The sequence below is a fragment of the Ranitomeya variabilis genome, chromosome 1 (assembly GCF_051348905.1).
Source record: "Ranitomeya variabilis isolate aRanVar5 chromosome 1, aRanVar5.hap1, whole genome shotgun sequence".
Classification (NCBI taxonomy): Eukaryota; Metazoa; Chordata; class Amphibia; order Anura; family Dendrobatidae; genus Ranitomeya; species Ranitomeya variabilis.
In genome coordinates this window covers 29318243-29334363 of record NC_135232.1, presented here as the reverse complement: position 1 = coordinate 29334363, position 16121 = coordinate 29318243, and the positions used below count along the sequence as shown (strand labels likewise).

General features: G+C 45.0%; 1 protein-coding gene across 1 annotated transcript in view; it reads right to left on the bottom strand.

Moving 5' to 3' along the window:
- The window catches only part of LOC143803902 (UDP-glucuronosyltransferase 3A1-like), a 31709-nt gene extending 15953 nt beyond the window's left edge, over positions 1-15756 (bottom strand). Inside the window, exons 1-2 of the mRNA XM_077281662.1 lie at positions 15630-15756; positions 12714-12815 (exon numbers count right to left, since the gene is read on the bottom strand). Coding sequence (XP_077137777.1) covers positions 12714-12815; positions 15630-15723 — 196 coding nt within the window. The 5' untranslated portion in view covers positions 15724-15756. The remainder of the gene's footprint in view (positions 1-12713; positions 12816-15629) is intronic.
- Positions 15757-16121: the final 365 nt, after the last annotated feature.

Below are 16121 nucleotides of genomic sequence, written 5' to 3'. Positions count from 1 at the left end.
GTATGGAGCATCATGTGGGGCCATTATACAGTATGGAGCACTGTGTGGCCATTATACAGTATGGAGCATCATGTGTGGTCATTATACAGTATGGAGCATCATGTGGGGCCATTATACTGTACCCAGCATCATGTGGACCCATTATACAGTATGGAGCATCATGTGGGGCCATTATACAGTATGGAGCACTGTGTGGACATATTTTTTTCTTTATTATTATTGTTTATGAAGCAGTGTGATCAGCAGAGCTAAATGTATGTGGTTGGGGCGTGGATATGAGTGTGACTAGTTGTGAAATGGGTGTGGTCAGGGGCGTGGCCTAAAATGTGCCGCAAGCGCCTGCTGCAAACTTTGTCCCTCTGTTATGATCCTTAGTGGCTGAGGATCACAAATAGACCAGCAAGTGAATAAACTAAGGACGAGCTCTAGGGAGATGGTAACTGGACTGATCGCAAATCTGAACCTATCCAACACAACTGAGGTAGCCGGTGAACGTGCCTAAAAAATTCCTAGACGTCTCGAGCCAGCCTGAGGAACTAGCTACCCCTAAAGAGAATGAAAGACCTCGCTTGCCTCCAGAGAAATAATCCCCAAAGATATAGAAGCCCCCAACAAATATTAACGGTGAAGTAAGAAGAAGGCACATACATAGGGATGAAATCAGATTCAGCAAAAGAGGCCCACTAGTACTAGAAAGCAGAAAATAGAGCAGGGGTCTATGCGATCAATAAAAAACCCTTACAAAATATCCATCCTGAGATTTCAAGAACCCACACACCAACTAACGGTGTGTGGGGAGAAACTCAGCCCACTAGAGCAACCAGCAAGCGAAGGAATTACATTTTAGCAAGCTGGACAAGAAAACATGATAAACACTGCTGATCAAAAAAGAGCAAACAAAACTTAGCTTATCCTGGATGGACTGGGAGCAAGGTAGTCAGAAGGAATCTGAGTAGCACTGATTACATCGACAGCCGGCCACAAGTGGAAGTAAAACAGAGCTATATAGGAACCTCCCAGAGGACAACGAACCAGCTGATAGCCAGAGACCAGCAGGATAACAGACAAAGCCACCAGGGGGAGCCCAAAGCAAAAGTCACACCATACCACCAGTGACCACAAGAGGGAGCCCAAAAACAGAGCTCACAACAGTACCCCCCCCTTGAGGAGGGGTCACCGAACCCTCATGAAAACCGCCAGGGCGATCAGGATGAGCCACATGGAAGGCACGAACCAAATTGGCCGCATGAACATCAGAGGCGACAACCCAAGAATTATCCTCCTGACCATAGCCCTTCCATTTAACCAAATACTGGAGCCTCCGTCTAGAAATACGAGAATCCAAGATCTTCTCCACCACGTATTCCAATTCTCCCTCAACCAGCACCGGGGCAGGAGGCTCAACCGGAGGAACCACAGGCACCACATACCTCCGCAACAACGAGCGATGGAACACATTATGAATAGCAAATGATGCTGGGAGGTCCAGACGAAATGACACAGGGCCAAGGACTTCCAGAATCTTATAAGGACCGATAAACCGAGGCTTGAACTTAGGAGAGGAGACCTTCATAGGAACGAAGCGAGAAGACAACCACACCAAGTCCCCAATGCGAAGTCGGGGACCCACACAGCGACGGCGGTTGGCAAAGAGCTGAGCCTTCTCTTGAGACAGCTTCAAATTGTCCACCACATGATTCCAAATCTGATACAACCTATCAACCACAACATCCACTCCAGGACAGTCAGAAGGCTCCACCTGACCAGAGGAAAAACGAGGATGAAACCCCGAATTACAAAAAAAAGGAGAAACCAAAGTAGCAGAACTAGCCCGATTATTAAGGGCAAACTCGGCCAACGGCAAAAAAGTAACCCAGTCGTCCTGATCAGCAGAAACAAAACATCTTAAATAAGTCTCCAAGGTCTGATTAGTTCGCTCGGTTTGGCCATTCGTCTGAGGATGGAAGGCCGACGAAAAAGACAAATCAATGCCCAATTTAGCACAAAAGGTCCGCCAAAATCTAGACACAAACTGGGATCCTCTGTAAGAAACAATGTTCTCAGGAATCCTGTGCAAACGAACCACATTTTGAAAAAACAGTGGAACCAACTCGGAGGAGGAAGGCAACTTAGGCAAGGGCACCAAATGGACCATCTTAGAAAAATGATCACACACCACCCAGATGACAGACATTCTCTGAGAGACAGGGAGATCTGAAATAAAATCCATGGAAATGTGCGTCCAAGGCCTCTTCGGGACAGGCAAAGGTAACAGCAAACCACTGGCTCGAGAACAGCAAGCCTTAGCCCGAGCACAAATTCCACAAGACTGCACAAAGGAACGCACATCCCACGACAAGGAAGGCCACCAAAAAGACCTGGCCACCAAGTCTCTGGTACCAAATATTCCAGGATGGCCCGCCAACACCGAAGAATGAACCTCGGAGATGACTCTGTTGGTCCATCTATCCGGGACAAACAGTCTCTCCGGTGGACAGCGATCAGGTCTATCCGCCTGAAACTCTTGCAGCACACGTCGCAAATCTGGGGAGATGGCAGACAAAATCACCCCTTCTCTAAGGATACCAGCCGGCTCAGAATCTCCAGGAGAGTCAGGCACGAAACTCCTAGAAAGAGCATCAGCCTTCACATTCTTCGAACCAGGCAGGTACGAAACCACGAAATCAAAACGAGAGAAAAACAACGACCAATGAGCCTGTCTGGGATTCAGCCGCTTGGCCGACTCGAGGTAAATCAAATTCTTGTGATCAGTCAAGACCACCACACGATGCTTAGCTCCCTCGAGCCAATGTCGCCACTCCTCAAATGCCCACTTCATAGCCAACAACTCCCGATTACCGACATCATAATTCCGCTCGGCAGGCGAAAACTTTCTTGAAAAGAAAGCACATGGCTTCATCACAGAGTCATCGGAGCTTCTCTGCGACAAAACAGCCCCCGCTCCAATCTCGGAAGCATCAACCTCCACCTGGAAGGGACGTGAGACATCTGGCTGACATAAGACCGGAGCCGAAGAAAACCGGCGCTTCAGCTCCCGAAAGGCCTCCACAGCCGCAGAGGACCAATTAGTCACATCAGAACCTTTCTTGGTCAAATCCGTCAAAGGCTTAACAACACCAGAAAAATTAGCTATGAAGCGACGGTAAAAATTAGCAAAACCCAAGAACTTCTGAAGACTCTTAACAGATGTAGGCTGCGTCCAGTCATGAATAGCCTGAACCTTGACTGGGTCCATCTCAATAGTAGAAGGAGAAAAAATGAAACCCAAAAAAGAAATCTTCTGGACTCCAAAAAGACATTTTGAGCCCTTCACAAATAAAGCATTGTCACGCAGGACCTGAAAGACCATCCTGACCTGCTTAACATGAGACTCCCAATCATCCGAAAAAAACAGAATATCATCCAGATACACAATCATAAACTTATCCAGATATTCATGGAAGATGTCATGCATAAAGGACTGAAAGACTGAAGGAGCATTAGAAAGTCCAAAAGGCATCACCAGGTACTCAAAATGGCCTTCATGCGTATTAAATGCAGTTTTCCATTCATCACCCTGTTTTATACGCACAAGGTTATACGCACCACGAAGATCTATCTTGGTGAACCAACTAGACCCCCTAATGCGAGCAAACAAATCAGTTAACAATGGCAAAGGATACTGAAATTTGACCGTGATTTTATTCAAAAGGCGATAATCAATACAAGGTCTCAGGGAACCATCCTTCTTAGCCACAAAAAAGAATCCTGCACCAAGAGGGGAAGAGGATGGGCGAATATGTCCCTTCTCCAAAGACTCCTTTATATAACTCCGCATGGCAGCATGCTCCGGCACAGATAAATTGAAAAGTCGTCCCTTAGGAAACTTACTACCAGGAATCAAATTTATAGCACAATCACAGTCCCTATGAGGAGGTAGAGAACTGAGTTTGGGCTCCTCAAATACATCCTGGTAGTCTCACAAAAACGTAGGGACTTCAGAAGGAGTGGACACCATGAATTCCCTGACAACCCCAACTTGACACAGACATAGCTTTCCAATCCAGGACTGGATTATGAGTCTGCAACCATGGTAGACCCAACACGACGACATCATGCAAATTATGCAATACAAGAAAGCGAATCACCTCCTGATGAACAGGAGTCATGCACAGTGGCGCAGTGGTTAGCACTGCAGCCTTGCAGTGCTGGAGTCCTGGGTTCTAATCCTACTCAGGACAACATCTGCAAAAGAGTTTGTATGTTCTCTCCGTGTTTGCGTGGGTTTCCTCCGGGTACTCCGGTTTCCTCCCACATTCAAAAGACATACTGATAGGGAATTTAGATTGTGAGCCCCATCGGGGACAGCGATGATAATGTGTGCAAAAATTGTAAAGCGCTGCGAAATATGTTAGAGCTATATAAAAATAAAGATTATTATTATTATTATTGTGTCCAGTACTGAGGTCTATTCCTAGCCAATGGTGTAGAGTCAATTCCCCTTAGTGGAATAGGGAATTTTAAAGGCTCCAAATCAAAACCACAGCGCCTGGCAAATGACCAATCCATCAGACTCAGGGCAGCACCTGAATCTACAAAGGCATTAACCGGGTAAGATGACAGGGAACAAATCAGGGTAACAGACAAAATGAACTTAGGCTGTAAAGTACCAATGGTGACAGATTTATCAACCTTTTTTTTGCGCTTAGAGCATGCTGAGATAACATGAGCTGAGTCACCACAGTAAAAGCACAACCCATTTTGCCGTCTATAATTTTGCCGTTCACTTCTGGTCAGAATTCTGTCACATTGCATAGATTCAGGTGTCTGTTCAGAAGACACCGCCAAATGGTGCACAGGTTTGCGCTCCCGCAACCGCCGATCAATCTGAATGGCCAGAGTCATTGACTCATTCAGACCTGCAGGCGTAGGGAACCCCACCATGACATTCTTAATGGCTTCAGAAAGACCCTCTCTGAAATTTGCAGCCAGGGAACACTCATTCCACTGAGTAAGCACCGACCATTTCCGAAATTTCTGGCAGTACACCTCTGCTTCATCTTGCCCCTGCGAGAGGGCCAATAACGCTTTTTCAGCCTGGTTCTCAAGATTAGGTTCCTCATAGAGCAATCCAAGGGCCAGAAAAAACGCATCTACACTAAGCAATGCAGGATCCCCTGGTGCCAATGCGAAGGCCCAATCTTGAGGGTCACCACGCAAAAAGGAAATGATAATCTTAACTTGCTGAACGGCATCACCAGAGGAACGAGGTTTCAAAGAAAGAAACAACTTACAATTGTTCTTAAAATTCAGGAACCTAGATCTATCTCCAGAAAACAACTCCGGAATAGGTATTCTAGGCTCAGACATAGGACTGTGAACAACAAAATCCTGAATACTTTGAACCCTAGCAGCAAGATGATCCAGACTGGAAGCCAAGCTCTGGACATCCATGTCAGCAGCTGAACTCAGAGCCACACCAAGATTAAGAGGAGGAGAGAAGCTAGCACAGCAGCTAGACACACGGCAACAACAAGAAAAAAAATGTCTCAAGGCTTCTTTTCTCCTGCTTCTGCCATGCAATTAACACTTTGTTGGCCGGCTGTACTGTTATGATCCTTAGTGGCTGAGGATCACAAATAGACCAGCAAGTGAATAAACTAAGGACGAGCTCTAGGGAGATGGTAACTGGACTGATCGCAAATCTGAACCTATCCAACACAACTGAGGTAGCCGGTGAACGTGCCTAAAAAATTCCTAGACGTCTCGAGCCAGCCTGAGGAACTAGCTACCCCTAAAGAGAATGAAAGACCTCGCTTGCCTCCAGAGAAATAATCCCCAAAGATATAGAAGCCCCCAACAAATATTAATGGTGAAGTAAGAAGAAGGCACATACATAGGGATGAAATCAGATTCAGCAAAAGAGGCCCACTAGTACTAGAAAGCAGAAAATAGAGCAGGGGTCTATGCGATCAATAAAAAACCCTTACAAAATATCCATCCCGAGATTTCAAGAACCCACACACCAACTAACGGTGTGTGGGGAGAAACTCAGCCCACTAGAGCAACCAGCAAGCGAAGGAATTACATTTTAGCAAGCTGGACAAGAAAACATGATAAACACTGCTGATCAAAAAAGAGCAAACAAAACTTAGCTTATCCTGGATGGACTGGGAGCAAGGTAGTCAGAAGGAATCTGAGTAGCACTGATTACATCGACAGCCGGCCACAAGTGGAAGTAAAACAGAGCTATATAGGAACCTCCCAGAGGATAACGAACCAGCTGATAGCCAGAGACCAGCAGGATAACAGACAAAGCCACCAGGGGGAGCCCAAAGCAAAAGTCACACCATACCACCAGTGACCACAAGAGGGAGCCCGAAAACAGAGCTCACAACATCCCTCTTTACCTTCTTCAAAAGTTGGGAGGTATGGTTGTCCTACAGTAGTAGTAGACAGTCCCTTTAAAGGGAATCTGTCACCCCATTTTTGTGATATGAGGTAAAAATATCCATCAATTCAGCGTCAGTTCTGCATTACAGCAGTACTTTTGATACCCCCTCTGACTTCCCACCTTTGATGAATAAATACCTTTTTTATCTCTCCTGCGTTGTATGTGAATTTCCTCGGTCCAGTCCGATGGGCGTGGCTTATTCTCCTTCTCTCCCCCCGCTCCTCGGCTTGCTGTACGTAATGAGATCTGTGAATAGCACAGATCTCGTACAGTTGCCGCTCGTGCGCATTGAAATGGCCTCTCGCGCATGCGCAGTATGCTTTGCCCAACTGTGGTCAAAGCATAAAATCATTATTGCGCATGTGCCCGCATTTTTCATTATGTTCTATGCCCCCTTGCATGGCAAGACTTATGGACCGGACCGAGGAGATTTTCATACAATGCATGAGAGATATAAAAGGTATTTATTCATCAAAGGTGGGGAGTCAGGGGGTATGAAAAGTACTGCTGTAATGCAGAACGCTGAATTGATGGATATTTTTACCTCATATCACAAAAATGGGGTGACAGATTCCCTTTAAGGACTTCAGTAGCTGGGCGGTCAGTGAATTTTAAATAAGCAAACATCGCTACCTACTGGCCAGAGATTGTAACACCAGGAACAAAAAAGAACACGCGGGAACCATAAAATAGGCATGGGTTCCTGGGAAGGAACCAAAAGGGAGCAGAGAAGGGTAGGGGTCGGTGGCTGAACCTGTATCAGGAAAGACGTATGGAAGTAGCTGAGCTGGCCTAAATCCGCAACTATCAGCACAGGACAGACCTGTGAATTTAAGCTTCAGCCTTGAGTGAGAAGAGGGATCCAAGATAGGGGCGGCCAGAGGAATCAAAGAAAAGGGCTCCGAGAGAGGGACGATCAGAGGTATCGATACGACCTGAGAAAGAGAGACAATCAGAGGAAGTGATGAAGAGGGATCCGATAGAGAGAGACGACCAGAGGGATAGAGACAAACCAAGAAAGAGGGACGATAAGAGGAATCGGGGAAGAGGGATCCATTAGAGAGCGGGACGACCAGAGGGATCGAGATGACCCGAGAAAGAGAGACGATCAGAGGAGTGGATGAGAGATCTGGGAGAGAGGGCCAATCAGAGATAGAGACGGCCCAAGAAAGAGAGACTATCAGAGGAATCGATGAAGAGGGATACGATAGAGAGAGATGACCAGAGAGGTAGAGACGACTCGAGAAAGAGGACTGATAAGAGGAATTGGGGAAGAGGGATCTCAGAGAGAGGGCCGATCAGAGGGATCAAGACGATCCGAAAAAGAGAGACGTTTGGAGGAATCAAGGAAGAGGGATCTGAGAGAGAGAGTTGAGCAGGGGGATAGCGACGACCCAAGAAAGAGAGCTGTCAGGAGGAATCGGGGAAGAGAGACCTGAGACAGCAGACCAGAGGGATCAAGACGACCTGAGAAAGAGAGACAATCAGACGAATCAGGGAAGAGGGATCTGAGACAGGCGACCAGAGGGATAGAGATGACCGAGAAAGAGAGAGTAGATCAGAGGAATTGATGAAGAGGGGTCAGAGAGAGTGAGACAATCCTAGAGAACAAGGCGACCAGAGGAATCGAGGAAAAGGGATCTGAGTGAGAGAGGACTAACCAGAGGGATCGAGAAGACCCGTGAGAAGAAGCCGATCAAGGGAACTCAGACGACAGCGATGTAAATTAGGGTTCAGAGGGAACTTGGGCTGTGCTTCAGGAAACAGGCGGCCGGAGTAAACGCATTGCTGCAGCGACCAGTCGATGAGGAACTTGCGGCCTAACAGAGTAATACCACTGACTCCCATTAGGTCCTGTGCTGAGATTGTTACTGCCGACATACTGACTAAGCAACGACTGGTGAAGAGTATTTGGACCGAGACGCCATTACCAATCATTATTGTTTATTGCCTTATACAATAGAGTTTTCATTGTTATAGAAACTCCCACCCCCAAAGAGGAGTATACAATACAATTCCATTGTAAAATACTTCACTGCATTCCAATAACTTGTCAGTCCTTCTTCATCCTGTATCCTAATCACCTAAACTGTTGTCTTAGATTAATAAATAATATTTGGCTAAGTTACCACTGTGTCTTCATCTTCTGCGCCGTTGCATCCACACCCCTGTTTATACACTGATGAGCAAAAGGGGAACAATGTTCTGAACTTTTGACTTTCGGGCTCCATATCTCACCATCCACTACTGCTGAACGTGAGACCACCATCATTTTATAGACACTCATCTTGGCTATCTCATACGTAAATGTGACTTGCAGCTATTTAGCATATGATTAGTTATGCGGATTCTCGTCATGTCACTGCATTGTTATGGTTTTGCTCCTGGTTGTGGAAATATCTTTTTCTTCCTGAATACTACAAAATACAACCTGTCCTCACATTCCCTAATACTCAGTGTGTTGTTAGGCTGATTCCCAAGAGAAAGGTCATTGGTTGGAATCGATGTGAAACCATGAAGACTTCCCAAGAGAAGAGAAACCGCATCATCCAGCTCATCGATAGAAGTCTCTCGGCCAAGAAAATTATCAAACTGCATCATGTGAGCGCCATGACAGAAGGAAAAATGAAAACTAAAGTCAGTCCATCCATTGAAAAACAAAAAGGTGAACGTCCGGGCAAAATATCGGAGTCAACAAGTCGGCTCATCACAAGGTCAATCAGATCTGGAGCTACAAACACGGCAGTGGAGGCTTATAATAGTGAGATCATGAAGGACCATGCAAGCATCATACAACCCCATCTTATACAAGTCTGGAAAGGTGAAGAAGCCTCGACTTCAATATCGTCATAAGAAGCGTCGGCTTGAGTTTGCAAACAAGTACGAAAAGTGGACGTTAGAAGATTGGAAATGGGTGATATGGAGCGATGAGATGAAAGTCAATAGACGGCTCTAGTGGGTGCATATGGGTCAGGAAAAACAAGGGTAAAAGGGGCTAACGGATCAAGAAAGTGAAGGAAAGGTCAAGTTTGGTGGAGGAAGCCTGATGATATGAGGCTGCTTCAAAGCCAAAGACGTTGGATACTTGACCAGTATCGATGGTGGTCTCAATGCTGAGCTATATGTGAGTGTCCTACAAGACAAGTTCCTCCTTACACTCGAATACCAAGGGTATGAAGAGGATGACATAGTGTTCCAGCAGGACAACGACCCAAAGCATACGGCGTGATTAGTGAAGAAATGGGTCAACACCAATGAAGTAGAGGAGCTGGATTGTCCCCATAATCCCCAGACCTCAACCCAATCCAACACTTGTGGGTACAGTCGAAGAAATAGCTGAAAATAGACCCAAGTGTGGCGACCAGTGTGCACCAACATGGGGAACGTGTAGGAGAGACCTGAGATCAGATTTCAGCCGACACATGCATGAATCTGATTGAGAGCAGCCCAGAAGGAATCAGGCAGCGACAAATGTAGCGACATGAGGAGAATCTGCATAACTAATCATATGCTAAATAGCTGCAAGTCTAAGTTATGTATGACATAGCCACGATGGTTGTCTATAAAATGATGGTGGTCTCACGTTCAGCAGTAGTGGATGGTGAGATACGGAGCCTGAAAGTCAAAAGTTCACAACATTGTTACCCATTTCCTCATCAGTGTACGTACATGCAGCCCCAAATATGTGGGACCCTCCACCGTGTGTCAGTGCTCATGCAGACCCTCACTATTGTGCCGCTCTCCAGCCCTTCGGTGAAGAAGCTGCCTTCTATTACAACCAAATATCTCACATTTCACCCATCAGTCCAGAGCACCTGCTGCCATTCTTCTGCACCCAGTTCCTATGTTTTCATGCATAGTTGGGTCATGTAGCTTTGTTTTCATGTGGAAGGTCTGGTTTTTGGATACATTTCTTCCATGAAACCTCCTTTTGGTAAGAATTCTCCGGACATTACATGATGTAGCTGGATCCAACTGGTTGCTGCCAGTTCTGAGTTGATGGCACTGCTGGATGTCTTTCGATTTCATAGGGAAGTAACATGATGTGTCTTTCATCAGCTGCAGTAAGTTTCCTTGTCCAACCACTGCATTGACGATTCTCAACATTCTTCATGGTTTGTTTGTTTTTCAGAAGATCTTGAACATCAAATCTTGCCCCCAGTCTACTATGAAATCTATGCCTGGGAGAGACCTTACCGATGCCGTATAACTACCTTGTGTCTTGTTGCTGTGATCAGTCTTGCCACGGTGTCTGACCTGTGATATGAATCTGTCTTCTATAACCTCACCTTTGTAACAGAGTCTGGCTGTTCCTCGCCTCCTACACGGCTGTTTCTGCTTCAGTTAATGACTGTGTTTTACGCTACATATGAAAATGATGATCATTATCACCAGTCTGGTAGAATTGGTCATTCATAGACCTGAGTGTAATCCTACAAAACCCCTGACTGTGTGCAAATATCGAGTATTGATGAAGGCAAAGGGGCGGTCACCAAATATTGATGGGATTTACATCTCTATTTTGTTCGGTCACGTTGCATTTTGTTAGTTGATAATAGTTTATTTTTAACACCTCTATTTCTTAAACAATTTTTTGCTATGCAGCATTTATTCCACACCTGCTTAAAACTTTTGCAGCTTACTGTATATAGGTTGATAGACAGAGAGTAGATAGATAGTAATGGATGGATAGATGGATGGATGGATACATAGATAGATGAATGGATAGATACATAGATAGATGGATGGATGGATACATAGATAGATGGATGGATAGATACATAGATAGATGGATGGATATATACATAGATAGATGGATGGATAGATACATAGATAGATGGATGGATAGATACATAGATAGATGGATGGATAGATACATAGATAGATGGATGGATGGATACATAGATAGATGGATGGATAGATACATAGATAGATGGATGGATGGATACATAGATAGATGGATGGATAGATACATAGATAGATGGATGGATATATACATAGATAGATGGATGGATAGATACATAGATAGATGGATGGATAGATACATAGATAGATGGATGGATGGATACATAGATAGATGGATGGATAGATACATAGATAGATGGATGGATGGATACATAGATAGATGGATGGATAGATACATAGATAGATGGATGGATGGATACATAGATGGATGGATACATAGATAGATGGATGGATAGATACATAGATAGATGGATGGATGGATAGATGGATGGATGGATACATAGATAGATGGATGGATAGATACATAGATAGATGGATGGATGGATAGATGGATGGATGGATACATAGATAGATGGATGGATAGATACATAGATAGATGGATGGATGGATAGATGGATGGATGGATACATAGATAGATGGATGGATAGATACATAGATAGATGGATGGATGGATACATAGATAGATGGATGGATAGATACATAGATAGATGGATGGATATATACATAGATAGATGGATGGATAGATACATAGATAGATGGATGGATAGATACATAGATAGATGGATGGATGGATACATAGATAGATGGATGGATAGATACATAGATAGATGGATGGATGGATACATAGATAGATGGATGGATAGATACATAGATAGATGGATGGATGGATACATAGATGGATGGATACATATATAGATGGATACATAGATGATGGATGATTAGATAGATAGATACATAGATGATACATAGATAGATGGATACATAGATGATGGATGGATGGATGGATAGATACATACATAGATAGATAAATGGATGGATACATAGATAGATGAATACATAGATAGATGGATACATAGATTGATGGATACATGGATGGATGGATAGATAGATGAATACATAGACGGATACATATATAGATGGATACATAGATGACGGATGGATACATACTGTAGATGGGTGGATACATGGATGGATGGATACATAGATAGATGGATGATACATAGATGATGGATGGATGGATCATGGATGGATACATAGATGGATACATGGAGGGATGGATACATGGATGGATAGATAGATGGATACATAGATGATGGATACATACATAGATAGATGGATGGATACATAGATGATGGATGGATACATAGATGGATGGATACATAGATGGACGGATACATAGATGGACGGATACATAGATGGATAGATACATAGATGGATAGATACATAGATGGATAGATACATAGATGGACGGATACATAGATGGACGGATACATAGATGGATAGATATTCTGACCTGGAAGCATGCCATCTCCGAATTGAAGGAACATTCTGACCTCGTGGCCGTTGTTGTGAAGGATACGGGAGATCTCGTCCATCAGCAGATAGTGACTTCCACCTAAAACATCATCAGAAATAATTCCTAAATCTATTGGACTGACCAGATCCTGTGTCTATATTCTCCTGTGTGCACCCAGCAGGGTCCCCTGTAGAGACCCCGCACCTGTACAGAGGGGTCTCTATAGTGCACTGACGACTGCCTCCATTCTGCGGACCAGACTACATTAGTATCGGTCTCCTCCTATGTGGCCCCCAGGACCCACCTGCGGCTCCTGCATTGTTCTGTCTCTGCCTCATACATGTTGTCTCAGCAGATAATAATGGATGACATGACGGACACACGTGAGCCGCTACACAGCCGCACCAACAGAAAAGTGCAAATGTTACTGGCCACACAAACGAAATATGGTTTTATTTTTACTAATTTAAAAAAAAAAAAATGTTCTGAACTTTCTTAAAAAAAGGCTAATAATAATGATACAAAATGATACAATGTGGTATCATAATCATCACATTGACCCGGGGAGTCACGCTGGCCGCTCGTTACCCCACAATGGTGGATTTGTGTCCTTTTTTTTTCACCGGAATTTTTTCCTGTTTTTCATTACGTTGTTGAGTAAAATAAATGGAAGTATTAAAAATGACAACTCAGAATAACCACGAGGGCTTGTAGTTTGGTGAATTGTAGGGACCACCCGAGGCACAGTCCACAGGCCATATTGCTGCCACTCAGAAGCATTAACCCGACCCGTGGGATGACTGTGCAGCGGGGGAGGGGACGGTGAGATGAGGTCCTTAGGGTGCGTGACTGCAGGTAGCGTGCTCTGGGTGCGTGACAAGGGGCTGTGATTATTTGGACTTAAGCAGGCCCTGTGCTCATAGTGACTTGTGCCCTATATCCGGAGCCTGCGGGTGGGAGCGCCGAGCTGTCACTCACTGTCACTCACTGTCACGCCTGACCCCATGCGGGTGCAGCCTGAGGACATCAGCAAATCCCAAAAAGTGGCTCCAACAGTCGAATATTCTAGAATTAGTCACCATTTTCAAGAGCTCTGTTTGCTGTCAGTGAATGAGAACAATCTCCAGAGGCAGAAACCCTGCACATGGCTCATCCTGCAGTAAGCATACACAATTGTATCCAGTGCAGACAATGCTCTGTGAGCTCAGCATCCCGGACTCCAGACTGATACATTGTAACAAACCAGCAGAGAGATCTGTGCAGCCGATGTGTTTAGCTCACAGAGCATTGTCTGCACTGGATACATTGTAACAAACCAGTATAGAGATCTGTGCAGCGGCTGCTGATGTGTTTAGCTCACAGAGCATTGTCTGCACTGGATACATTGTAACAACCCAGCAGAGATCTGTACAGTAGCTGCTGATGTGTTTAGCTCACAGAGCATTGTCTGCACTGGATACATTGTAACAACCGAGCAGAGAGATCTGTGCAGTTGCTGCTGATGTGTTTAGCTCACAGAGCATGGTCTGCACTGGATACATTGTAACAACCCAGCAGATATCTGTGCAGCGACTGCTGATGTGTTTAGCTCACAGAGCATTGTCTGCACCGGATAGGACTGTATCAAATGAAAGCAGGAGCCGCTATGGACGGGGTTGATGCCTCTGAATGTATTCCAGAATTCTCTCCAGACTGATTTATTGTAACAACCCAGCAGAGAGATCTGTGTTTAGGATGCTTCTGCTACTGCTGATGTGTTTAGCTCACAGAGCATTGTCTGCACTGGATACATTGTATCAGATGAGAGCAGGAGCAGTTATGGACGGGGTTTATACCTCTCAATGTAATGCAATACTCTCCAGACTGATACATTGTAACAACCCAGCAGAGAGATCTGTGTTTAGGATGCTTCTGCCTAGATGAAAGTCCCATTTAGATCTACTTGGATCTCAACGTCTCACAGTTGAGCATTTCTTTTTTTTCCAATTGTATCCAGTGCAGACAATGCTCTGTGAGCTGAACACATCAGCAGCAGCTGGACGGATCTCTGCTGGTTTGTTACAATGTATCAGTCTGGAGTTGGGGATGTTTCGCTCACAGAGCATGGTCTGCACTGGATACATTGTATCAGCTGACAGCAGGTCCCATGTTTAGGGTTACTGTCTGTGAATGGAAACATGGCGTTCTCATTTGCTGACAGCAATCGGTGATTTGGAAAATGGCAAATGAAGCATAAAATCTTGGTAGAACTTTATTTTTACAGAGATTGAAAAAGGAACAGTGAGCAAAACATTTATGTCCTGTGTTCCGTCTAATGCAGGGTCTGATCGGCCATTTCTATGCTGGACCCTCATTTTGAGGACCCTATAGTTGCATCAGGAACTTACAATGTGATGTCCATTTTGCAGTCCCATGTAAATCTATAAATAACATATTATCATGGCGCTCAGCTCTGCTACATCCTTATAGAAGCAGTGGTTATGGTCTCCATATGTTTGGAGATTATTTGCCATTTCGTATGCTTGTACAGATGTAGCAGAGCTGTGTTTGTCATCGGACACATTACAGATTTACACAGGACTGCAGGTAACATATCTATTGGCCTAAAGTGTTTTTTTTTTTCCCACCGCACACATTTATCACCCGTAACCTCCACTTGACGGACCCCACTGACCACTAGACCGGTGGTCCCCAGTCCCCTCGGACGGCAGGTTTAGCGGAGCAGCGGTCCATCGTGTGATGTCACTCCGCGCAAAATCTGAGACTGACAGCGACAACTAAAGGCCGAGGTCAATAACACACTCAGCTCTGCTGCATTGGCCACAAATAGGATGTCTTATGGACTTTGTATAGGGGAGTGCGGTCACAAGTCCCAGAGATGTAGCAGAGCTGGACCCTGGGGTCAGGACTCACCCATAAAGCACACTGTGAGGATCCTGGCTGCCTGCAGAAGAGGAACCTGGAAGAAAAGCAGCAGGATGACAGCTCGTCCCCACTCCCCGGCCATTCTTCTTCTTCTTCTCCTACTGATCTGCTGAGTCTGGAGAGAGCCCAGAGTCAGTTGTCATGTGGGAGGGGCCAGTGTTAGCCACGCCCCTCTGGCTGCAAATATTCCCTGGAGTGGAAATACAAGATTAACTGGGGCAAAAGCCAAAATGTGAGAAATCAGAGTAATAACATCTACAATAGTCCATCTCCAGACGCAGATCCTAAAACATTGCTCCATCTCATGGACACACGGAGCCGCATTTACACGAGCAACTTATCCCCTTAACGATGAGGGGGATTTCAGTTTTTGCGTGTTCATTTTTCGCTCCCCTTCTTCCCGGAGCCATAACTTTTTTTATTTTTCCGTCACTATGGCCATGTGAGGGTTTTGGTTTTTTTTGCGGGACGAGTTGTACT